This window comes from Rattus norvegicus, chromosome 1 (genome assembly GCF_036323735.1).
Source record: "Rattus norvegicus strain BN/NHsdMcwi chromosome 1, GRCr8, whole genome shotgun sequence".
Classification (NCBI taxonomy): domain Eukaryota; kingdom Metazoa; phylum Chordata; class Mammalia; order Rodentia; family Muridae; genus Rattus; species Rattus norvegicus.
In genome coordinates, this window is record NC_086019.1 from 170,669,710 (window position 1) to 170,695,829 (window position 26,120).

At 43.8% G+C, this 26,120-nt stretch overlaps 1 protein-coding gene and 1 pseudogene across 2 annotated transcripts in view; both read left to right on the forward strand.

Annotated features, from left to right (window-relative positions):
* The first annotated feature begins 12,413 nt into the window (after positions 1-12,413).
* Eef1a1-ps10 (eukaryotic translation elongation factor 1 alpha 1, pseudogene 10) lies at positions 12,414-14,391 on the forward strand (annotated as a pseudogene).
* A 3,565-nt stretch (positions 14,392-17,956) lies between these two features.
* Syt9 (synaptotagmin 9) overlaps positions 17,957-26,120 on the forward strand; it is a 180,481-nt gene continuing 172,317 nt past the window's right edge. Inside the window, exon 1 of one of the 2 annotated variants that reach the window (XR_005491595.2) lies at positions 17,957-18,240. Coding sequence is in view for 1 of the 2 variants with exons in the window: in NM_053324.1 (NP_445776.1) it covers positions 18,096-18,240 (145 nt within the window). In the remaining variant the exon portion in view is untranslated. 2 annotated transcript variants of the gene reach the window in all.

The following is a 26,120-nucleotide window of genomic DNA, read 5'->3' on the forward strand; positions in this document are numbered from 1 at the left end:
TTGTTAGGAAGATTAGTAAAGAAAGCCCTAGCTTATGCTGTGCAGGACACGAGGATGAGGCTTGTGGTATCTACACATCAGGGAGTGGCTTAGATTACTAAGCAGGGCGGTTCCACAATTTTCAAGCCTTGGGATCTGTTAACAACTCAGTCATGTCTGGTCAAGAGCATCTATTGGGCTGCAGGCCCTTTGGTCTAACCAAGGCTTACAGTTGACTTTTGGCTGAGCCTCTTGGTTCCTCAGTAGACTGGCTTTTCTGCAGACACTTGAGTGAGCGTAAGAAATGCCATTCCAGAGTGGGCTACCCCGGGGGAAGCTGAGGACCTGAAGATATAAGCTTCTGCCTTTTACAATAAAACCTCCAAAGTATTATAGTAGGCACTTAAGAAACTTTTTTTTTTTTGCTATAAAGTTCTGGTTCCTAGGTTGGGACTACACTTTGACTTAAAACAAGATGAAAACCGCCTTTAGACAAATTCTACCTTACTCTGCCTCCCTGCTGGGCTCTGCACAGACATGGCAATCATGGGTGTGTCTGTCAGTGTAACCTATTGATATTGTGGGTGTCACCATTCAGTGGGCACTTCTGGAACAGTTCTGTATCCAAGACAGAAGCAATTGGACACCCCATGGATAGTTACAGGAGGAAGAGTTCGTTCAGAAAGAACAAACAACAAACCAAGGCAGATTGTAGACAGAAAAGACAGGGCCCAGTTCCTCTTCTCGTCCCTCTCCCAACCCTCCCTCCCCTGATCCCCTGATGCGCTCGCTCTCTCTCTCTCTCTCTCTCTCTCTCTCTCTCTCTCTCTCTCTCTCTCTCTTTCTCTCAGACTGTTTGAAGGTAAGAGTCTTTGCATTTCAACAGTAGTTGACCTCACAGATACAAGAGGATTTCACTTCCAAAAGAGCCTAGTGACCACTAGAGACTGAAGAAAAATGGGAACACCGTCGAGGCAGGGAGTACCTTGGAAAACCCACCCTCTTTTCTTTTTCCTTTCTTGAATCATATTTGCAAGACATTTTCCTCATATATGTAATGGCAAAGGCTGGAAAAAATGAGATCCTATGAAATAAGCTCTGAATTTCTCCTTGCAAACTCAGAACACCTTAAAACAAAAGCATGAACAAGATGACCTCTTGCTTTTTTATTCTGGTGACACAGCTAAAGAACCCAAATGCAGCATGCTGCCATAGCTAGAGCTCGTTCAAATACAAGAGCTGGTCTTACATTTTTTTTGACATAAAATAAAGCTAGGGCACGTGTTTTATTTTAATCAATGAGGGTTAAAATTGTAGTGCAAAAGGTGCGTCACTATTCCTAATTAAACCCTCAAAACCAGACAGCCACCTCCAGGCCAGTGAAGCTCATAATTTACATAAAACTCCCATTATCTGAACTTTGTAAATTTCCTTTCCTTACAATGGACCAAACTCTCCCAAAGGAGGTCTAAATCGAAGATTCTTCAAGAAATGGAAAATCAACTGTCGCCTTGGTTCACTCCAGGGCTGTCTGAGTCTCAAGGACTCTAACTCTACCTGGAAACCAATGTTCTTTCTTAGGGAGTGAAGTGGTTCGTGCATGTCTCCAGGGGCAGCATTTTCTATTACAATAAAGGAAGAGAGAGAGAGAGGAACACAGACAAAGACAGAGACAGACAGAAAGAAAGATGGCAGAGAGAAGAGGTTTTTGTGATAGCGTGAGCTGATATTCAGATGAAAATCTGCGTGGAAGATTTTTAAGATTCTACAAGGATGATTGACCAACTAGACGTACAGGATTGCAGAGTTCGAATGCTGCAGGTCTTCAGTCAAAATATCTTTGATCTGTATTCCCCTTAATGGCCTTTCATTGCTCACTTCTGTAATCAGAATATCAGGTAAAACCATGGGGATGTCTTCTTAGCAGACCTCTAGTGTCCAACAACCCACAAGCTAAAAAAGGCTCAGAGAGCACCTAAAACCTATCCCAGAGATTTCCGACTCTGCTAGAGCCCGCTTACCTGTTGTCTCCACAAAGCATTTGTCAAATGCATTATCAATTTATGACATTCGCTATTAAAAGCCATGTGACCACTCCCATTCTGTCCAACCTGAATCCATGTTCCTATGCTGTCCTCACCCATATTTGACTCAGAAAATAGCTCTATTTTACTGTCTCTGCAGTAAGCATTGTGCTTTATATTGGCAATAGAGAAGAAGATTTACTCCCAGTTATCAGATGGGGGAAACCTCAGACACTGTTCCTGGAGACTGTGCCACACAGAGTCTGAAATCTGACAGCTGCAGATAGGGAAATTAGCATCTCTCTGTTGGCAGAAGATGACTCAACATATATATGGGCATGGGGCAGAATTGTAGGAGAAACAGAGAGGAGGTATGGGTGGAGATAGCCAGAAAGCTGATGCTTGGAAGGTGAGACTGGCTGAGCAGAACCTAGGAGCATGGAGCGTGTCACTTAGAGTCTGCATGTGTAATCCCCAGGGCTTTAATCAGTTCTTTAGGAAGTCACATATAACTTATTTTCAAGTGTGTATTTGATTTCCCTAGGCATCGTAAAATACTCATTTTTTAGAATGTGTATTTGATTGTCCAAGGTAATCATAAAAGTCTCCAGTAGTTGATATAAAATGTGAAGGACTCCTGTGGGGCAGTTCTGAAATGAGAATCAGAGGGAGGCACATTGCTCAGCAGTTGAATTTAAGTCTCTGGAGGCCCCCTATCCTGGATTTGAATCTCTGCTCTATAGCTTACTAGTAGTGTGACCTTGGGCAGGTGACTGGGGCCTCGGAATTTTTATATTCCTGAACTATAAAAATCAGCATGATAATAATAATAAGGATTTTAACTGGTAGCAGTATGATTAAAAGACATTAATTGGGGACCATATATAGGGCTCAGCAGGTAGAAGCATGGGCTGCTTTTACAGAGAACTTGGGTTCAGTTTCTAGCACTGACATTAAGATTCCCAGCCATCTGTTATTTCAGTCCCTGAGGACCCAATGCTCAGTTCTAGCCTCCTGAGCCACATGGACCACAACACATGGTCTATAGTTACGTGTACAGACAAAACACCGGTACACATGAACTAAAGCACAGTATACCCCATAGAGCTCACAGTAGTGGCTCTGCGAGCTTTGCCCATAAACAGATGCATGGAACAGTGTGCAAAACCTGTGGTCACACAGGTCACAATGCAGGTTGTCAAGCCTTCCCATGTTCACATGCAAAAAACAAAATCAAGGTGGACTGCAGTGGAACAGTGATGACAGAGGACTTGAGCGTCACACAGACTATATCTGCCACCAACCAGCTGTGAGAACTAGAGCAGGATACTTAAATGGCTTCCTCCTCCTCTTCTTGGTTTTGCCGTTTTATAGAATGTCTCATGTAGCCCAGCCTGACCTAAGACTCACTATTTAGCCTAGGCTAACCCTAAACTCCTAATTCATTTGCCTCCATCACTACCTCCTGCTGGGATTACTGGCATGCACCACCAAAGCCCCTGCTACCTACATTTCCTGGCTTAGTTTCCTTAGGGCAAAGTGGGGGTGACTAACATCTTTCCCAGTGAATTGTCATGAAGACTATATGAGCTAATTCATAGCATTTTATTATTGCTTCTTTTTTTTTTTTTTTTCTTTTTTTTTTATTAACTTGAGTATTTCTTATATACATTTCGAGTGTTATTCCCTTTCCCGGTTTCCGGGCAAACATCCCCCTCCCCCCTCCCCTTCCTTATGGGTGTTCCCCTCCCAACCCTCCCCCCATTGCCGCCCTCCCCCGATAGACTAGTTCACTGTGGGTTCAGTCTTAGCAGGACCCAGGGCTTCCCCTTCCACTGGTGCTCTTACTAGGATATTCATTGCTACCTATGGGGTCAGAGTCCAGGGTCAGTCCATGTATAGTCTTTAGGTAGTGGCTTAGTCCCTGGAAGCTCTGGTTGCTTGGCATTGTTGTACTTTTGGGGTCTCGAGCCCCTTCAAGCTCTTCCAGTTCTTTCTCTGATTCCTTCAATAGGGGACCTATTCTCAGTTCAGTGGTTTGCTGCTGGCATTCGCCTCTATATTTGCTGTATTCTGGCTGTGTCTCTCAGGAGCGATCTACATCCGGCTCCTGTCGGTCTGCACTTCTTTGCTTCATCCATCTTGTCTAATTGGGTGGCTGTATATGTATGGGCCACATGTGGGGCAGGCTCTGAATGGGTGTTCCTTCAGTCTCTGTTTTAATCTTTGCCTCTCCCTTCCCTGCCAAGGGTATTCTTTTTCCTCATTTAAAGAAGGAGTGAAGCATTCACATTTTGATCATCCGTCTTGAGTTTCCTTTGTTCTAGGGATCTAGGGTAATTCAAGCATTTGGGCTAATAGCCACTTATCAATGAGTGCATACCATGTATGTCTTTCTGTGATTGGGTTAGCTCACTCAGCATGATATTTTCCAGTTCCAACCATTTGCCTACGAATTTCATAAACTCGTTGTTTTTGATAGCTGAGTAATATTCCATTGTGTAGATGTACCACATTTTCTGTATCCATTCCTCTGTTGAAGGGCATCTGGGTTCTTTCCAGCTTCTGGCTATTATAAAAAAGGCTGCGATGAACATAGTGGAGCACGTGTCTCTTTTATATGTTGAGGCATCTTTTGGGTATATGCCCAAGAGAGGTATAGCTGGATCCTCAGGCAGTTCAATGTCCAATTTTCTGAGGAACCTCCAGACTGATTTCCAGAATGGTTTTACCAGTCTGCAATCCCACCAACAATGGAGGAGTGTTCCTCTTTCTCCACATCCTCGCCAGCATCTGCTGTCACCTGAGTTTTTGATCTTAGCCAATCGCACTGGTGTGAGGTGAAATCTCAGGGTTGTTTTGATTTGCATTTCCCTTATGACTAAAGATGTTGAACATTTCTTTAGGTGTTTCTCAGCCATTCGGCATTCCTCAGCTGTGAATTCTTTGTTTAGCTCTGAACCCCATTTTTTAATAGGGTTATTTGTTTCCCTGCGGTCTAACTTCTTGAGTTCTTTGTATATTTTGGAAATAAGGCCTCTATCTGTTGTAGGATTGGTAAAGATCTTTTCCCAATCTGTTGGTTGCCGTTTTGTCCTAACCACAGTGTCCTTTGCCTTACAGAAGCTTTGCAGTTTTATGAGATCCCATTTGTCGATTCTTGATCTTAGAGCATAAGCCATTGGTGTTTTGTTCAGGAAATTTTTTCCAGTGCCCATGTGTTCCAGATGCTTCCCTAGTTTTTCTTCTATTAGTTTGAGTGTGTCTGGTTTGATGTGGAGGTCCTTGATCCACTTGGACTTAAGCTTTGTACAGGGTGATAAGGATGGATCGATCTGCATTCTTCTACATATTGCCCTCCAGTTGAACCAGCACCATTTGCTGAAAATACTATCTTTTTTCCATTGGATGGTTTTGGCTCCTTTGTCAAAAATCAAGTGACCATAGGTGTGTGGGTTCATTTCTGGGTCTTCAATTCTATTCCATTGGTCTATCTGTCTGTCTCTGTACCAATACCATGCAGTTTTTATCACTATTGCTCTGTAATACTGCTTGAGTTCAGGGATAGTGATTCCCCCTGAAGTCCTTTTATTGTTGAGGATAGCTTTAGCTATCCTAGGTTTTTTGTTATTCCAGATGAATTTGCAAATTGTTCTGTCTAACTCTTTGAAGAATTGGATTGGTATTTTGATGGGGATTGCATTGAATCTGTAGATTGCTTTTGGTAAAATGGCCATTTTTACTATATTAATCCTGCCAATCCATGAGCATGGGAGATCTTTCCATCTTCTGAGGTCTTCTTCAATTTCTTTCCTCAGTGTCTTGAAGTTCGTATTGTACAGATCTTTTACTTGCTTGGTTAAAGTCACACCGAGGTACTTTATATTATTTGGGTCTATTATGAAGGGTGTCGTTTCCCTAATTTCTTTCTCGGCTTGTTTCTCTTTTGTATAGAGGAAGGCAACTGATTTATTTGAGTTAATTTTATACCCAGCCACTTTGCTGAAGTTGTTTATCAGCTTTAGTAGTTCTCTGGTGGAACTTTTGGGATCACTTAAATATACTATCATGTCATCTGCAAATAGTGATATTTTGACCTCTTCTTTTCCGATCTGTATCCCTTTGATCTCCTTTTGTTGTCTGATTGCTCTGGCTAGAACTTCAAGAACTATATTGAATAAGTAGGGAGAGAGTGGGCAGCCTTGTCTAGTCCCTGATTTTAGTGGGATTGCTTCAAGTTTCTCTCCATTTAGTTTAATGTTAGCAACTGGTTTGCTGTATATGGCTTTTACTATGTTTAGGTATGGGCCTTGAATTCCTATTCTTTCCAGGACTTTTATCATGAAGGGGTGTTGAATTTTGTCAAATGCTTTCTCAGCATCTAATGAAATGATCATGTGGTTCTGTTCTTTCAGTTTGTTTATATAATGGATCACGTTGATGGTTTTCCGTATATTAAACCATCCCTGCATGCCTGGGATGAAGCCTACTTGATCATGGTGGATGATTGTTTTGATGTGCTCTTGAATTCGGTTTGCCAGAATTTTATTGAGTATTTTTGCGTCGATATTCATAAGGGAAATTGGTCTGAAGTTCTCTTTCTTTGTTGTGTCTTTGTGTGGTTTAGGTATAAGAGTAATTGTGGCTTCATAGAAGGAATTCGGTAGGGCTCCATCTGTTTCAATTTTGTGGAATAGTTTGGATAATATTGGTATGAGGTCTTCTATGAAGGTTTGATAGAATTCTGCACTAAACCCGTCTGGACCTGGGCTCTTTTTGGTTGGGAGACCTTTAATGATTGCTTCTATTTCCTTAGGAGTTATGGGGTTGTTTAACTGGTTTATCTGTTCCTGATTTAACTTCGATACCTGGTATCTGTCTAGGAAATTGTCCATTTCCTGAAGATTTTCAAATTTTGTTGAATATAGGTTTTTATAGTAAGATCTGATGATTTTTTGAATTTCCTCCGAATCTGTAGTTATGTCTCCCTTTTCATTTCTGATTTTGTTAATTTGGACACACTCTCTGTGTCCTCTCGTTAGTCTGGCTAAGGGTTTATCTATCTTGTTGATTTTCTCAAAGAACCAACTTTTGGTTCTGTTGATTCTTTCTATGGTCCTTTTTGTTTCTACTTGGTTGATTTCAGCTCTGAGTTTGATTATTTCCTGCCTTCTACTCCTCCTGGGTGTATTTGCTTCTTTTTGTTCTAGAGCTTTTAGGTGTGCTGTCAAGCTGTCATAGCATTTTAAAAAGCGTCTGACACATGGCATGAGCTAAAATCGACAGTAAAAATAATTAAAATAACAAAAATAAGCCTCTAGGATTCTAAATTCTCCACTGCTTCTTGATATGCTTTCCAGAATATATTTCTGGAAATAAAATGAGAAGGAACTTAAGAGGGGGTAGCAAGAAAGTTTTCAATAGGGATAAAGAATGGTGGTGACAAGAGGATCAAGTTTTTATACAAAAATGCAGAAAAATGTTTTTGATGTCAGATAGCAATGACTTTGCATAACTAATTCACATGAGATATAAGTAGAAAGGTTATTGATCATGGAATTCAAAGTCCAATGCAGAAGTTATATTTAAAAAAACAACCTTAATGGGCATTCAATGGACATTGGTTGTCTTGATTAAATGTGATTGGGGGTAGGGGCTCTTCTCCCCCAGATGCTGCTACTCTGATCATGTTCCAGGCTTTCCTCTGAAGTAAAGCTCGCTCCTGTAATCAAAAAAAGTTTCTTGCTACAGCATACACAGGCCATTACAGAAACTGGTCAAAGTGTGGAGAACAGACTGTGAGGTACCAAACCCTCCACTTTGCATCCTCTACACCTAAGACTCGGGGAACATCACAGAAGACGGGGAGGACTGCAGGAACCAGAGGTCTAGGTTGTCTGCTGTATGATTATCTTCTATAAGTGACAGGAAAACCGCACCCAGGAAATCTAACATTATGGTAGCTTTAACATGATTTGCATATGGAAATGCCCAATTGACATGCCATCTTGGATTGGCCTGGCCCTAGATGAAGAGCTACAATCAATTAAGGACTACAAGGAGAGGTAGTATCAGGGGCAGTCCCCCTGGTAGGTTATCCAATCCGAAGCAATCAAAGCAGTGAAAACAAACAAGCAAGCAACACTAAGGGGACTCAACCAGTTGCATAAATATGTTCATACACATAGGTACATTGCATGCATACTGGTGTGTGTGTATGTGTGTGTGTGTGTGCATGTATGTGAATGTGTGTATATGTGTGTGTGTGTGTCTGTAGCAATAATAATAACAAAATAAGAGGCCATGAAATTGAGAAAGAGTGGGGCATGAACATGGGAAGAATTAGAGGAGAAGTGGGAGTAGAAATGAAGTAAACATAATACTATAAATTTCTCAAAATACTTTAATGATATAATTTTAAAAATAAACACTAGTGTGGAAAACAAACAAACAAGTAAGATAGGAAAAGCTAGATGTGGTAGAGCAAGTTTGTAATCCCAGAATGTGGGAGATAGAGACAACAGGATATCCTCAGATACATAGCAATATTAGGGCCAGCTTGAGCTACATGAGTGCTGTTTTCACACACACACACACACACACACACACACACACGTACACACACGCATGCACACACACATACACACACGCACACACACGCACATACACACACACATATGCGCGCATGCGCACACACACACTCACAGTTTTTTAAAAGCTATTGATCTGGGGCCTGGAGGTTGGGTTGTAGTGGAGCTCTTGCTTACTTAGGCTGGCAGTGTCCTTGGTTACTTTACCAGCACAGTATACACCAGGAACAAATGACAGTAACCTCAGCTGGAGCAGGTAGGTGCATCAGAAATTCAAGGTTACCTTCTGTTACATAAGGAATTTGAGGCCAACCTGGGCTGTATGAGACTATCTCAAAAAACATTTTTTACCTGATGGCAGAGGGAGATGAGGTCCAGAAATCTGACCTCAGCTCTCTCCACTGGCTTCATTACAAACAAATAAACACATATAAATCTGTATGACTACAGAGAAGACATAGCAAAGGAGTGCCAAGTCTGGGGCCCAGTGCTTTGCCTTCAGGCCTTCACAGGCATTTCTACTGTGATGTGGCCTTTAAATGATAGAGCTATTAAGACTCTGCTTTCTTTTAAGTATAAGGAATGATAGTTACAACTTTGGAGTCATCAACTATCAACCGAGAAGAGACTCACACAGTCCAGCCAGAGGAAAAAGGATCTTGAACCAAACAGAACAATCCATTCCTTAGAGTAATAATGAGAGCACTTGAATGGAAGCAGCGGTTGCTACCAAGTTCCCAATTGCTTCCATTTCATCTCAGGAAAAACGTACCCTAAAAGGAAAGGATGAAGCTATCAGCTTTCAAAGGAGACTAATGACAAAGACAAGAAAGCAGCGGTCACAGAACATGAGCTCCAAGTCACTGCAAATCTCTCGGTCAAGGTGAACTATATGTCAAGCTCAGAGGCAAGTGTGAGAATGAATGAGGAGGAGATTTCTGGCTACTTCCCAGCAGTGTCAGCCATTAAAAGATAGCTAGGCTCTCATTTCCTTTGTGGGGAAGCAACCATCTAGTAAAGAACTGAATCAGAAGAAATGGCGATTGATGGAACTTCTGCCATTAGGCATCCAAACCACTCTTTCAGGGTGGAGTCTGAGTCTTGAAAGCTCATCCATGGCATCACCTCTTTGGTTTTACACAGAGTCTGCATCATGTGGTCGATGAACAGTGTGGAGGATGCACAGGACATGCAGAATTTTGTCTGCTGCATCCAAGATACTACCATCCAAGCAAAGTAGCTCGAGGCCCAAAGGAGGCAAGAGACACAGCACCACGTGTTAGACGGCATCAGAAATGCTAAGCGACACTGGCGTGCCAGGCTCAATTTAGACACCAGATTTCAGAAAGGATTTCACAAGGGCCAAGTTGGTAAGAGACTTTCACAGTCTCAAGCTAAGGGTAAAGATACTCTTTCACCTTAAGGTAAGCAACACTGTGGCAGAGAAATCAGATTCTGAGTGTGGGCGGCTCACTCTTACAATACCAGCACTCAGGGAGCAGAGAAAGGAAAATCAGGAGGTTGAGGTGAGCCTCAGCTACACAAGACTCTTTCACATAAAAGCAAAAATGAACACTACCACCACCCCAAAAAGAAAATAGATGGCCTGGAGCCAGACAGTCTCCAATTTGAATCTTGGCTTTCAGGACTAAGCTATGAGGGGGAGCTACTGGATCTTTCTGTACTTCTTTGCTCATATATAAAATGAAGGGATAACGTAAATCAAATGCAGTGTAATTGGTGTTAAGTACACAATATGTAACATGCTCAAGAACTATCAGCTGTAATGACATCACTCACAGCTTGTCATAGCTGCCATCAACTGTCTTTTTCCAAAGGTGCTTTTCCTCTGCATGCAAACTGAAAGTCTTTAAGCTTCCTCTTCAGAAGTATTTGCAGTAACAGTGCCACTGGTCTGGTCTGTGTGGTGCTGCTGTGACAGTAGACCTGAGACAGAAAGTCTGTTCTTTACTTATTGACTTACTACCTCGTCTCAAGTAGCCACAAGACTGCCTCAGTCTACCTACATGTGCTATTGCATGTAGTCATTTGTAGTTCTCTTCAAATTTCAAGACCTATTCTGGAGGCTGGGGAGTCCAAGAGGAAGTCAAGGGACTTCCGTTGCTGTCATGACATGGAAAAAGATGAAAAAACAAAGAAGTAGAAAGGGGCCAAATTTGTCCCTTAATAATGTCATTAATTCCATCCTGAGCCCTCTGAACCCAATCACCTCTCTGTCACGCCACCCCATCTTTCCCTAAGGAGCTATAAGTTACAGTGGAAATTTAATCTCAGTGTGAGTTTGGGACACTTTAAAGAAATTACTTTGTAGGCCAGTGTGACTCTCAGGAATCAGAATTCTTTTAATGTATTTATTTTCTATAATTTCACACCTATGTGTATATCAATCATGTTGTTCTTGTTATCTAGCCTCTCTTATCTCTTCCTCCCTACTGAGCCATTTTTTCTTCCCAACAGCTTCCTTCCTTCTCCTCTTCCTCCTCCTCCTCTCTCTCACTCTCACTGTGTGTGTGTGGGGGGGGGGATTTTATTAAGGTTGCTTTCATGAATGTGTAGGTGTGTGTAGGGCTGGTATATATTTACTTGGGGAAGAGTTACTTATATTAGTGGCAACAACTCTGAGAAATATGACTCCTTCTCTCCCACTAGCAACAATGAATTTCTTATACTTCCATAGGGAAAGATGGGATCTCATAAGCCACTCTCCCATTTATGATGGAATGTTGATAGATCTAGTCTTATATAAGCATTGCTTGTGTAGCAATTATAAGTTGCTATGAGTTCATGGGTACAACTTCTAGGTCATATCAGAGGACAGCACATCATGGTACCCCTTCCCATCCTCTGACTCTTAGATTCTTTCCTCTCTCTCTTCCAAGATGTTCCCCGAATTTTGGAGGGAACAAATGTTCCACTTAAGGATGAACATTCATCATCACTTAATTTCAGCATGTTGACCAGTTATGAGTTTCTGTATTAACTGTTGCCCATTGCAAACAGTCATTTCTCTGACCAAAGCTAGGAACAGCACTCATCTGTGAATGTAAATACAAGTACTTAGAAGGCAGCTTGACACCATGTCTAGTTGGCACAGTACAAGTTTTGTGCTTTTCCTAGGGCCTATGACTTTCCCAGCCATGGACTTTTCAGTACCAGGTAGGAGTTCCTCCTCTGGAATGTAGTTCTCCAACCCAATCAGAAAGTAGTTGGCTACTTCCCTAACAGGCATGCCACTATTGCACCAATGGGCATGTCTTGACTGGCAGTTTGATGGTCAAGCTTAACATCTGGGTAAGACCATTGACAGATTTTCTTCCCCAGAAAGTATCATACATTTTTTAGTCAATTTTCTTTTTGAGTCAGGCTGGTATGGAACCCACTATAAAGCTCGCTTTAGCCAAAACATACACGAGGTCATGGTCATCAACATCATGGCTTCTAATATCATATCTCATTCTATTGGAAGATATTTAGAACAATAGCAGGTATGGAGCTGTAATTCCTATCCTGTTAATACATTCTTCTAGAATATCTCCTGAAGGACCCATCTCAAGGCTGTGTGACAGTTAACTGTTTTAATAAATAGAAGTATTTAAGCCCTAAATGATATAAAATAGAGTATATACATAAGATAGTAACAATCATTTTCGTACTTGGTATTATGTACCAATTGTGCAACCTATACTTTTATGTAACTAGCAATACAAGTAGGTTTGTTTATGCCAACATTGCCAAGATGAGCAATGCAGTGGGCTGTAACATTTTTATAGCTAAGACATCACTTGAGTGATAGGAATTTTTCAGTTTCATTATAGTCTATTCTTGAATGAAAATGTTCTGTAGCTCATGACATCTCAGTCTGGGATGCTATGAATAACAGATGAAGAAATGTGTTTTGTACCAAGTACATTACAGTAGATCTAAAACAGCAGCAAGAAAAGTATATAAGACTGTGTATGGTGGAGCACACCAGTGAGCTCAGCACTCTAGAGGTGGATGCAGGAAGATCATAAGATCATTCTTGGCCACATAGGGAGTTCAAGGTTTTCCTGGGCTATCTGAGACTATAAGATTCTATCTACTTCTATCTGTTTGTCTGACATACATTCACACATACATATATGCATGATAGTTAATAGCACAGTTCAAAATGTATTTATTTGTACTTTAATAGATTTAGATGCATTACTTTGGGGAATCTCCATAAGAATTTCATTGTGAACATATTAGTATTATCTGATAAACTCTGGGTCCACACATTTTAACTTCTCATATGCTGGTTGTGCTCTATTTTACGTCTTTAATGTCTTAGTATGTGTTTGATCTTAAGGGCACTTGGCACTGAGGTGGGAAAAGGCCATGTCCAGGTCTTGGACAAACTGAAATGTGAATGTAAGCTTGGTGTCACTATTGTCATCTCCCTGTTGAAATTCGAGACCATCAAGTATTAAGTGATGATCATCAATGACCCCAGACACAGTCACTCGATTAAAAACATGATTACAGATTGTTGTGCTGGTGTTGAATTTGACTCTGGTATTTTTAATGGGCAAATCTGTGAGGAGGTCTTCCTGGCTCACATACTGAAGGAAATAGCTCATTGTTGGCGCCAACAATGTGGGATCCATGGAGCCACCCTACAGCCAGAAGTCAGCAGAACTTACTTCAAGAAAATTGACCTTTGTGCACATATCTAGTTACAGTGGTGACAACATGCTGGGTCCAAGCGCCAGTATGTCTTGATTCAAGGAAGGTCACCTATGAAGATGATGATTTGGGTAGAGCCACACTGTTGGGAGCTTTGAGTTGTATCCTGCCACAATAAGTCTGCAACTGCCCCTCCAGGATGCCTACAACATTGGTGGTATTGTTACTACCACTGTGGGTGGAATGGAGACTGATGTTGTCAAACTTGGCATGGGGTTCCAGTCAGTGTCACACAACTGAAGTCTGTTGAAATGCACCATGAGGCTTTGAGTGACGCTCTTCCTGGGGACAATGTGGACTTCAATGTAAAGAAAATGTCCTCTGTCAAAGATGTTGTATGTGACAATGTTGCTGCTGGTAGCAGCAAGAGGGACCCATCAACGGAAGCAGGTGACTTCATTGCTCAGATGATTGACCATTTCAGGCCCAATTAACACTGGCTTTGCCCCTGTATTGAACTGTCATGTAGCTCACATAGCATGCAAGTGTGCTAAGCTTGCAGAAAAGATTGATCTCTATTCTGGTAAGAAGCTGGAAAATGGCCCTACATTCTCAGAATCTGGTCTATGTAGCCATTATTGATATGATGCCAGGCCAGCCCACAGGTATCAGGAGCTTCTCCCACTATTTCCCCCTGGGTCCTTTTGCCCTTTGTGCCATGAAGCAGTTTCTGTGGGTGTCATCAAAACTATAGATAAGAAGGCTACTGAGATGGCAAGGTAACCAAAATGCTCAGAAAATTCAGAAGACTAAATGAATATTATCCCCAACACCAATCCAATTGTAGGTTTATCAATGGTGGAGGAATGGCCTCAGAACGGTTTGCCTAAACAGCCATTTAAGTAATAGTAGAAGGCTAGTTAATGATCCCAATGCACTGTCAAAACCTTCAGAGGGAAAGGAAAATGTTTTATGGATCATTTGTGCCTGTGTGTTCAGTTTAAGTTATTAGTTTTTAAATCAGTATTTTTTTATTTGTTTTGGGGATTATAATTTAATTACAGCATTTCCCCCTTCCCTTTCCTTCCTCCGAGCTCTTCCTTCCATATACCTCTCCCATTCTTCTTCAAATTCACGGCCTCTTTGTTTCACTAGTTGTTAGTATATGTATATATGTATAGTGTGTATGCGTGCGCGCACACACACACACACACACACACACACACACACACACACACACACACACATTCCTAAATATAAGCTGCTCAGTCCGTATTCAATTACTTGTATGTATGTTTCCAGTTGGTGTGCTCTTCCTTGTCCTACCCCCTCTCCTTCCCAGTCTCAGTTGCCTGTTGTTCTTTGTGTAGGGTTGAGGCCTAGTGGGCTTTTCCCCATCCAGTTTGGCTTACCTATTGGTGTTTTTCCTGTTCAACTCACATTTGAGAAGCCATACTGGTAAGAGTTTATGAGCATAGCTTTTAACATTACTAGGAGACATAATCACACAGCAAACTCCCTGATCCTCTCCCTCTTACGATCTGTCTGCCCTTCTCCTGTAATGTTCCCTGAGGGTAGGTACAAGCATGTTTTGTAAGTGTATCAGTTGGGACTGGGCTCCACAACTCTGTATTGTGCCTGCTCGTGGTTGTCTGAAGTTGTTTCTGTCTGTTGCAAACAGAAGTTTCCTTGGGGAGGGGTGAAGTATCCGTGGGTATAGGGACAAATGTTTACAGACTGTTGTCAGGGATCATGTTGGGTTAGTATCTTAGTAACTGTAGATGATGCTCTACCGAGCATGACTTCACTAGCATTTAGAAGTTAGCTAGGTTTCCAGTACTAGGCATCATGGTATCACTCCTGCCTGCTGAGAGGGTACTTAGTCTGAGTAGAGAGAAGAATGCTACAACTTGATTAAAGGTGAACAACTTGAGTGAAAACCTGTCAGAAAATTCCGAGACTCACTCACTAAAAAAATTCAAAGAAAAATACATTGTTTTTGTTTTTGTTTTTGTTTTCAGATAGTAGCCCAAGCTGGCCTCCAACTCCTAATCCTCTGGCCTCTACCTCCCGTGGGCGTGATTACAGGCATGCACCAGAATGCTTAGCTCTAAGGACACACCTGAGATTCCCCTCTTCCTTTAAACTCTAAAGCTGACCGTTGTCAATCACTTCCATCAAACGCTCCTCCTTGGACGTCTGTAAATTTCCTTCTAACTTTTCTAATTACTACTTCCATCCTCTTGTTGAGTCACCTTTAAAGGCTCGAGTTACCTCCTACCCACCCTTTTCTGGGAGTAACCTTCAATATGGCAACTCACTTTCTCCTCCCCAATAATGACTGACAGACCCCCGTCTTTCAACTCTAGGCTAGCATCTAATTGTCATTAGAAACCCACATATGTCCCAGGTATGCTTTCGAATCTTTGGAGATTTCAGGGAGTTTTTTATGTTGTGGTTTGTTTTTTGTTTTATTTTAGGGTGAACATTGTTTTGTTTGTTTTGTATTTTGAGTCTTATTGTGTATCTCTGGCTAGCTTAAAACACGCTATGTAGACCTGGCTGGCTTCGAACTTAAATGAATCCTCCTCCCTCTACCTTTCTGAGGACTGGGATTACAAATTTGGGCTACTAAACCCAGCACCCACTTAAAGTGTCTATGCCTTTGTTTCTTTCAGATCCTACTGGTTACAGTCTTGCTCATATTTGAAATGCCTTTCAAATTTGAGCGGTTCTGGAATCAGCCATTGCCTCTGGTCTGGTCTAGGCTGTCACCAGATCTTAATCTCTTCGAGTTATTACTGAGTTCACAGCTTTCAGCTACTTTCGGACATCATGCCGTAAGAGTAAGCTACTGACTTCAACATGCACTTCCCCTCTTCATGCACCATCTTCCTCTCTGCGGCACCACCCTTGTTGCGTGCCCCTCCCCAACTCCCTTCCTTTGGAAGGGGAGCACCAGCTCAGTCTCCCTTACTGTCTCCTTCTCAGATAGTTTCCTCATTCACAGTGCGCTGTTTTTGTCTTAGGTGTTTTTGTTTGTTTGTGGCATGTGTTGCCCAGACTATTACAGAATGTAGTTATGGATGACCTTGAGCTTCTGGTCCTCCTGCCTCCACCTTCTGAGTGCTGGGATTATAGGCATGTGACTATACTTTTTTTTTTTTTTGCTTTGTTTTGTTGTTGTTGTTGTTGTTTGGTTCAAGGGATGAAATCCAGAGCCTTGAGTATGGAAGACAAGCAACTCTTCCAGTTAATCTGAATCCCAGCCCTATGCCTTAGTTTTTAACGAAAAAGTTTAGGAAGTGGGAAAATAAACTAAAAATAGAAAACTAGCAAAGAGTCTACGTGCCTTTTCACAGCTCTCTGGGGTTACCTTTATAACTACAGTTGCCATTCTCTATTACTCCGATATAAACTCCACCACGCCCAGTACTGCTCCCCACACAACGTCAAACTTTGTCTGTTGAGCAAATGTTCTTTATTTGCAATATGATTTTCTATGAGACATTCTTAGACAGACAACCTTATGGGTACGAGTCCTAGTTAATTGTTCTAGAATGAAGTTTGACATTCGGATTATATAAATATGTAAGAGAAGCAGGGAGAAAGAAGAAAGGAGAGGGTAGATGAGAGGCAGGGAGGGAGAGGGAGAAAGGGTAGGGGAGAAGTCTCTTATGAACTTGGGCAAGTACCACCTCTCTGAGTCTGCTGTTTTAATGGCAGCGTGGGGGAACACACACGTTCAAGGCTAGCTAGAGAATGAAATGAAACTATACAGAAGGCTGTGGCACAGTGCCTTGAGCACACAAACAAGCTAAATAATTTGTGGTTATTTCTGGGCTTAGTGCCTAACAAATGAAGAGATGGGTAGATGAGAGGTGACAGAGGTCTTTCCAAGCATCCACAAATTCTGGATCCTCTGTCTCCTGTGCCAGGGAAATGCTGGCAATCTTCGCTTTTCCAGTCAGCTTCTTAGAAAACCAGTCAGGACCTGCAAAGCTCCAGGTGAGCCCCTGCGTCTTTCTGGAGGGTCAAGCATCTGTCCTCATTTCTTATCGGAGCCTCCACCTTCTCCAAATCACCACCACGCTGGACATCCGTTCTTTGTTGGAAAATCTTGGCTCCAAACCCTGCATTTGGACGCGTGACACTACTGGGCCCGCAGTTTCTGCTCAGACTGCGCTTTCCAAGTTTAAAGAAGGTACTGAGAACTCGGCAGGTGTTGTCTACCCTCAGCCTTCGCTCTATATAACAAAGAATGAGCTTGGACCCACGCGGGGCTCCAGAGGCCAGAGGAATGCTAGGTTTGCATCTGGGCGGAGAAATGGGGTGTCAAGAGCGTCTGGCACGCGCGCCGGCTCGTACTTCCTGATCCTGGGCGCGGCCGTTCAGAGCGCAAGGTCCGGAGCGAAATTAGGCTCTTCTCCTGCAGTGGGCTAGAGCCCCCGTCCCGGGTCCCTAGCTGGCGCGCCTTTTCTGCAGCGGCGGTGAACCCCCGCCCACGGCGCGCACCCCTGACCCGGCCCCGCCCCCGACGGCCGCGAGTAGCGGGCGGAGCGCGGAGAGGCGCGCTGGGCTGTGCGGCGCCGCCTCCCCTCCGCGCCGGGGGAGGGACGAGGGGCCGCGCGGGAGACGGAGAAAGCCCGAGCGAGCGGCTCTCGGAGAGCTGCATGCAACCGGTGGGAGGCCGACCCGGCTGGCGCTGCGGCTCGGGCGGGGAGCGCGGACCGGCCGGCAGCGGCGGCGGCGGCAGCGGCAGCTCTGAGCTGGCAGGCGGAGGGCTTTCTCCCGCGCCCGCCTGCCCGGCGCGGTCCGAGGATGCGGGGGGGCGATGCCCGGGGCCAGGGACGCGCTCTGTCACCAGGCGCTGCAGCTGCTGGCCGAGCTCTGTGCCCGAGGGGCCCTGGAGCACGACAGCTGCCAAGATTTCATCTACCACCTGCGGGACCGTGCCAGACCCCGGCTCCGCGACCCAGGTAAGCACCGCCGCCGCTGCCGGACGCGACCCGAGGGCCCTGAGATGGGGACTTGGGGAACCTAGCCAGGGCCTGAGGCGGGATAGCGACGCAGACTGGTGAAGGGCAGTGGGTGACCATTGAGCCCAAGTAGGTCTCCACAAGCAGCTCACCCATGGCCTGATGCTGGAACCCGGCGAACTCGGGCGGAGGCTGCTGCGCGGAGGCCGAGCCAGGGTGGGCTGGGGCAGGCTTGAAGGAGCCACGCCCGCCACCTGCGCTCGGTTCCTGGGGGCGGCTCCTGAGCTCAGGGCTGCACCCGCCACTTCTCTCACTGGCGCCCAGGAACCAGGGGAGGCCGTGGAGGCCTCCGAGCTGGGAGTGGGATCTGAGAGCCAAGGAAACTCTGGGAAGTTGAGAGTTTGGTATAGCCGGGCTGCAGCTGATTTCCACCCGGAGCTGCTCAACCTGAGTGCCCAGTTCCTTCCCTGGCTCTACTGTGAAAAGGGTCAGACAAGATCTTGCATGGGGCCGGCCCCCGGAGCCACACGTCTACAGCAGCTGGGCCTGAACCTTTTCCTTGCATGTCTAAAGGTGTTCAGGCGCTGAGGCCTTGGTTCCCGTTTTGCTCGCAGTGATAATCTGGCACAGTAGAGTGGTGGGCTTGCTGCAGCTGGCAGTTGTCCTAGAGAAAGTTGTGAGGCTTCTAACTTTGGAAAGTTCACTTACTTTGGCATCTGACCAATTAAGGTCAGAGGAAGGTGTTTTGTTTGAGCAGTTTTCAAGTCCCACTGTCTTCTTACTCATCACTGGGCACTGGAAAGATGCATTCATTCCGGAAAGATACATTCATTCCTTTCGGATATTTCCTGAGCATCTTCTCAGCTGGAGGACTCATATTCTCGAATATTTTCCCAATCTAAGTGTTTTAAATCTTAAAAGGCAAATCATGGTTAGATTGTTAAAAATGAGATGAGAGAAGGGCCTTTGCCTTAATGTTCCTGTGTGTAAACATTGGCAATAAGCTATTGTTGTGCAAACGAGTAAATATGAGCATTTCTCACTTCAAGCCAGTTCATTATATAAAAATACGTTTACAAAGGATAAAGAATCACGTGACTCTTAACGAGGAACGAGCTGACTTAAATAGCCTACCTTTAATAGGACACGCTCAATGTGTGTGGCGAAGGCAAGTGTTAAAAGTTTGTCACATTTTTTCTGTACTCAAAGGATCTATTTTTCATGCCTGTGGTTACATTAAGAAGTTTCTCAAATGATCTCTAATGTTTTACTCCAAAGGGCAGAATTGAGTGGAGAAATACAGATTCCAATGATTTCCCAGGAGGCTTGGTTGTCCAGCCTCTGTGCGGCTCCTTAATGGATGAGCATGTGCCTTACAGACCACAGACATGAACGGCAGTGCCTCGGCTACCCACAGGAATCCCAGACAGATGCCCCAAGTGTGGGGTGTTCTGTGCTGACATATCAAGACCAAGCCCATTATTCACACACTTTCCCCAAAGCTCATGTTAGTGCCGGAAACCTCTCTGTGTTCCTGCTCCCGTGTGGCAGATTTTCCTTGTTATCTCAGACAAGTTGTCATCTTCGGCTTTGCAAGCCAAGGGAGATGCAGCCTGTCTCTGAATTGGGTTTTAACACGCCACATCTCTCTGGTCAGTTCTCTCCTCTCTCTCTTCCTTTTAATGAAGTGTCTACTTCCCATTTGCCCAGACTCTCCCAGTTCCCGCACTGGTTGGGCCTGGAGGAAGAGTCCCAAGGATACTCCTTACAACAGGAGCTCTGGTTCCTGGGCTGGGAAATGGCTTTTGATGAGGGACTGTCTTGCTGTCCCCCGACTTCCTGAAAGCTGTGTTCTGCTTAAACTAGGGCACATGGCTTTGAGGTAGCTCCTGCCCCTCTGGCTCTTTCCACTGTGCCCGGAAGTAGCCTGAGCACGAGACAGGCGAAGGAGCACGAGACAGACAGGGGAAGGGCCCTGACATTAAGACGTGGGAGGGATTTACAGGCAAACACGGCTCGCAGCGCGCCACCCTCTCCTGGAGGGCACATCTGCTCAGTCCACTCTCTCCCTTCCTCACCTTGCTCACAGTAATTCTCACACACATCTCATGAGTGTATATCCATTCCTCTGAAGCTGTCCGTGCAAACCCAGAGGTGCCCTTAATCTCTGAGCCCTAAAGCTGAGTGCCAAAGAGGCTGCACTGCACAGTGCTAGGTAAGCAGCACCCCTGCTGTTGGAGAGTTTGACCCAGAACAGCCATGTACAGCTGCCCTGATGGGTCCCCAGAGAGTCCTCTCCGTAAATGGGTGACTACCCTTTTTTGTGAAAGAACCCATGAATGCCGTGTTCCAGCCTTCCGTGCCTGATGCCTATCCTTGGTGACCCCATGGTGACTGTTTTCTCAGGCTCCATTAAAGATTTTAGTTATAAAGGGAGAAAACAGGCAATTTCCAGCAGGGTGACATTGCATCTAGGATGCTTTTTCCCCCTTTTCAGAGATGGGGTAAGGCAGGTTCACAAGCCAGTGTAGTAAGTGAAGCAGCAGGAAGAGCAAGTGGAAAGGTTCTGAGGCAGGGGCATTGCTGCTGTGACTTAAAAAACACTGACTTCAGGTGCAGCTGGAGGTGGAGCGTGGTAAGAAATCTGGTCAAGGGTTAGCTAGGGCAGATCATGTAGGGGTTTGTAAACCATTAGAAGGACTTTGCTTTTTACTCTGAGTAAGATTCGAACATTAGATGTTTTAGAGAAGTCTCAGGCAGACTGCTGTGCTGAGAAGATACTGTATGTAGAAAAGCAAGCGTAAAGTCAGGTGTTAGTGGTCTGTTTTAGAAACCAGGAAGGGGTGCAAAGTTCAGCATGGTCCTAATGGAGGTGCTGACATATAATGATTATGGACCACTTTAAAGGTACCACCGCTAATATCTGTTGACAGGAGGCATCAGGGGGACGGAAAGAGCTGAGGATGGTTCGCAGCCTTCTGACCTGAGCAACTCCATTTACTGAGCAGCAGGTTTCAGGAAGAGGCTTAGAGAAGGGAGGGAAAGCAGGAAGGTTCTCTTTTGTGTCTAGCGGTTTGTATGTACCTGAGCGCACCATGCCTCTTCTGTTAGCCAAGCTGTCCTGCAGCCGAGTGGTGCCTAACATTTATTACCCATTGGTCCATGGTCAGTTTGTAACTGGAGACTTTACTGTCAAGGGGCTGACTAGTTGTGCCATGCATTTGCTGTTTTGAGGGTTTTCCCTTCTAGAGAACTGAGAGCTCTGAATGTCTCCTTGTTTTTATCCTTGTCACAGTTGGAACTGAACCCACGGCCTCTTGTTCTACCACTGAGCTACACTCCCGGCCTTCACTGATCTTGAATTTCTCCTTCCTTTTCTCCATGCTGTGTCTTTGGCTGTTAGGAGAGAAGGATCAGAAGTCCATTGCATTGTTTCTACATCTAAAAAAGAATGGATGTGGGGATGCACTTACTAGTTTCAAATTCTATTATCCTTCTGTTCTCTGCTCTGTGGGATGCTTACAGGGCTGCATGGATTCATTGTGGTCATGTAGGTTGGTTCACTTGGTTCACTCTTAACAGTCTTGTGCTCAAAGCATTTGTCCTGCACCAGCAGCATCTGGGTTCAAGTGTTAGTTAGACATGCAAGGTCCCAGGCCTGCTCCTCACTTGCTGAGTCTGCACTTTACTTTTGCAGGCCCTTCAGGTGAGACAGTGGGACATTCAGGTGCAGGGCACATGGTTAAAATGATTGCCTTATATAGGGAAAGTGAAAGGCAAAAACTTAACCCAGCCTACAGCCACACTTTCGGCTTAACCAGTCAGGGCACATTTGCAGCTGTCCCTCAGATATTGTTTCTGTGATCCCACAATTTGAAAATCTGAGGACGTTCAAGCCTATCATATAAAATGATTTAATGTTTGAATGCAACCTACGAACATCCTCCCATGCACTGTGAAAAATCTGTTGGTTTTCATACCTAATAGTGTAAATGACGTCAGTTGTTACTGTACTATTTACAGACTAATGGAAAGACCAAGGGCTGGCTAGGGTCAATACAGACACAATTTCCCCCACGAGTTCTTAATCTGCAGTTGTTTAATCCACGGATATGGAGGGCTTTGACCCAAAGAGCTGGCTCCACTCAGAACTCAAAAGCCATTGTCAATGGAGATTTCCTACATACTTCAAAATATCCATCCTCTTACCCAGTTTCTTTATTCTGAGCATGAACAGTGGGTTAAATCCTCCAAGCAGAGGTTAAACTGTGCATAGTTAGTCACCTTAGAATTTTGGTTATGAATTCTTTATCCAGCCCTAGTTTCCATTCATGGTCCACTGTTATGTTCTGGAAGTTTTTCTGTATATTTTCATCAACTGTACCAAAGAAAGACCTAAAAAATGTTTGCAGCTGAAAAGTGGCTCATCCTTCCAGCTAACTCCTACTATGTAATGGGAAGCCCCACTTCCACGGTGTCCAGCCTTGGCTGCATATGGAGGCCAGCCTGGGCTACATGAGACCCTGTCTCAGGATCAGAGAGACAGACGAGTGCATGGAAATGCTTAAGAACTCCAGCAGAAAGAAAATTAACAGCAGGAGCCTAACAATGAGCTGTAACCTAGACCAGTTAAACCAGTCTCAGGGGTGGTGGGGCCTGGGATATTGCTTATATTTCTTGATTGATTCTGATTTCCAGTCAGATAGAGGAAAACTGTTATAATCTCAGACAAAAGCAGAGCCAACCAAACTCAGCTCACCTCATGTTTCCTTTACACATACATATAAATGACTTAAAAGCCCAGGGGAGTTTGACTGTTGCCTCTATATAGCTACTACCCATATCAGTTGATTCCTAACTTACTTTTGATAATATTTTGTCAAGTTTTTATTTTGAGGAAGACTTGATTGTGTCCATCTACTTTTAAGGTAAAAACAGACAAACAAACAAAAACACATTACAGCTAAATTAAAAGAAAAAATAGCTAAATGTTGTGACATGCATTATGTGTTTATAATCCCAGGTCTTAGTGGATAGAGACACCAGATCATGAGTTCAAGGCCAGCCTTAACTACATAGTGAATTTGAGGCCAGCCTGGGCTGCATGAGACCCTGTCTCAGGATCAGAGAAACAGACGAAAAGTACACTGGGAGAAACCTTCCCGAAATCATATTTTATTGAAGAACCAGAATGTAGGACTTCACTGCTAAAACCTCATGCAGAATGATAGTGAAATCTCTTATCAGGAGGAATGTGTGGAGAATAATAGTTAAGTATAGTTTTTAAGGGGAAATCTTCATAACCATTGCGATTAAATATGACACTTAAGGCAGACTTTCCAAGGTAGTAAAAAGAATCATTCTTAAAATACTGGAATTTTAGGAATAGCTGTTGGTGTGATTATGCACAGTAAGGTTAATTTTTTAAAATTAACGTCAATTGCAGTGGGGAAGTAGTCTTAAGGAGTGAGTGGCATATTGGATGTACAGTGTGTGAAGGTCTAATTTGCATTTACTTCAGTGACATTTTAGGGTCTCTTCATAAATATTTTATCTAAACAAGTATGTTTTTATCTCTGTGGGATCCCTCTACGTGGACCAGTGAGTGGTTTAGTCACGAGGTAACTATCCAGAGAGAAAAACGAAAGCAGAACCTGGTGCAGGCCCCGCAGGCAGGCTCCTAGCCAGCTGCCTCTTTCAGAATAGACAGTCAAAGGCACAGACTTTGATGTGGGCCAGGATCTCAAGGAAAGATGGAGCTGAGGGTGGAGGAGTGCCCTGGGGTAGCGCACAGGTGGTACCGCTGGAAAGAAAGCACGCTGGCACCCCGTGTGTGAGCCAGCCTGGTTGTCGTGTGATTAGCTAGGGAAAATAGACACACATTTCTTCATCAGATGAAGCGGTTCAGAAGTTCAGGGTGCATAAAGGGGACTAAGTCAGGAGAGCAATCACATTGTGAGAGACTTAAGCGTGGAGCATGTGTTTCTGTATTCTGAATGAAGGCACAACTTGAATTATGCAGATGTTTTCCCAATGGGAATTGTTCTTCCTCGGAGCTCTCACTGTATATCATAACTTTTCTTTTTCTTTTCTTGTTTTCTTTTTAAGGGGATGGTGGTCTCATGAAGGCCAGGACTTTAACTCAGTGTGTAGCTGAGACTGACCTTGATCGCTTACCCTCCTTCGTGATGGGATTATAAGCAAGCACTATCGTCTCTCCATTTCATGTATGTCATGGTTGAAACTAGGGACGTGACCTTAGACCAAAGCAAACTCAGAGAAGCAGGCTTTGAAGGTGTATTTGAAACCTTCTTGTGTGCCAGTGCATGGATTTTATCACGTCTTTGTTGTGCATGGAGATGGCGTCAGGACCTTGTGCCTTGCAGACACATGGTTGGCAAACTAAGAAACTGAGCTGTGTCTATATACAAAGGTGGGCAAGCATGCCGCTGTGTGTGTGTGTGTGTGTGTGTGTGTGTGTGTGTGTGTGTGTGCATGTGCTGGAACTCAATTTGTAGACCCAACTGGCCTTGAACTCACAGAGTTCTTCCTGGTTCTGCCTCCTGAGTGGTGGGTTTAAAGGCATTTGCCACTAGGACCTGCTTTATTCGTTTGTATTTTAAGACAGGGTCTTGATCTCTAATACAGGCTGCCTGGCCTTGTGTTTACCTGATGGCTGACGTTGACCCCAAGCGTAAATTGATCCTCCTGCCTTAGCTTCCAAAGTGCTGATATCAAAGAGTGTGTCACTATGCCTTTACATGAAGAGTTGTATAGCAACGCTGGCAGGAAACATTTTTCTATTTATTATTTCTCTGTATATCTGTGTGCTACATGAGTTTGTGTGCAGCGCATGGCACACAAGAACCGTTGGATGCCAGAAGCATATCAAATTCCCTGGAACTGGAGTTACAGGCAGATGTGAATCATCATGGAGGTGATGGGTCTTTTGCAAGAGCAGTAAGCCTTCTTAAATGCCAAGTCAAAATGAAAAAGAAAAGAAAACAAACAAAAGGACTACACCCGAGGAAATCAGTATGATAAAGCGGACTGGACACGAGCATTAGAGCCAGAATCTAACCCTATACTTACGGGTTAGTTTAGTGACCTTGAGCACAAGGTTTCACTATTATTACTGGATAGAATGGGAGCAGCCTATTAAGACAGTTCCCTGCTCAGAGTAAATACTCAGGTATCTGTTTGATGTATACAGGTACGTGGTATCACAGGTCATAGTTTCTTGCCTGTTTTCCTTTCAGTGATGGTCTATGGTCACACTCTTTTTAGGCCTTTTACTTCGCCTCCGTGTCCTTGTTTTCTCACTGGTAAATTGGATTGCTAGTATCTGGATTACGATATACAGGATCCAGGTAAAGTACTAGATGTCAGCTCAATTTAAAATTGAGATAAACAGCATACAGTATTGCATGGGACATACTTAGACAAAGCAGTTAGCTCTGTTTTCCGAGATTCAATTTGAACCGGGCATCCTATATATTCATTTAATTAGGTTGGCAAGGAAACTCAGTATATCATAATTCATATCAAATACTTACAATAAATACTGAGTAATGTTAGCCATTATTTCTATGATTATTGTCCAGTTATAATTATTGTTGTTGTTGTGATTGCTATGTATCTTCCAAAGAATGAATATAAGTTTTTTACTTTGTCATTTTTTTTAGAATATTGTATCTCTTAATTTTTCTGTCTCTCTTTTTTACTTTCTTCATCTCTCTCACTTTTTGTTGTTGTTATTCTTTGAGACAACGTCTCACGGTGTAGCTTAGGCTAGCCTTAGACTCACTCTGTAGCCCAGGCTAGCCTTTAACTCATGGCAATCCTCCTACCTCCTTTCTGGTAAGGCTCTGATTATGGAT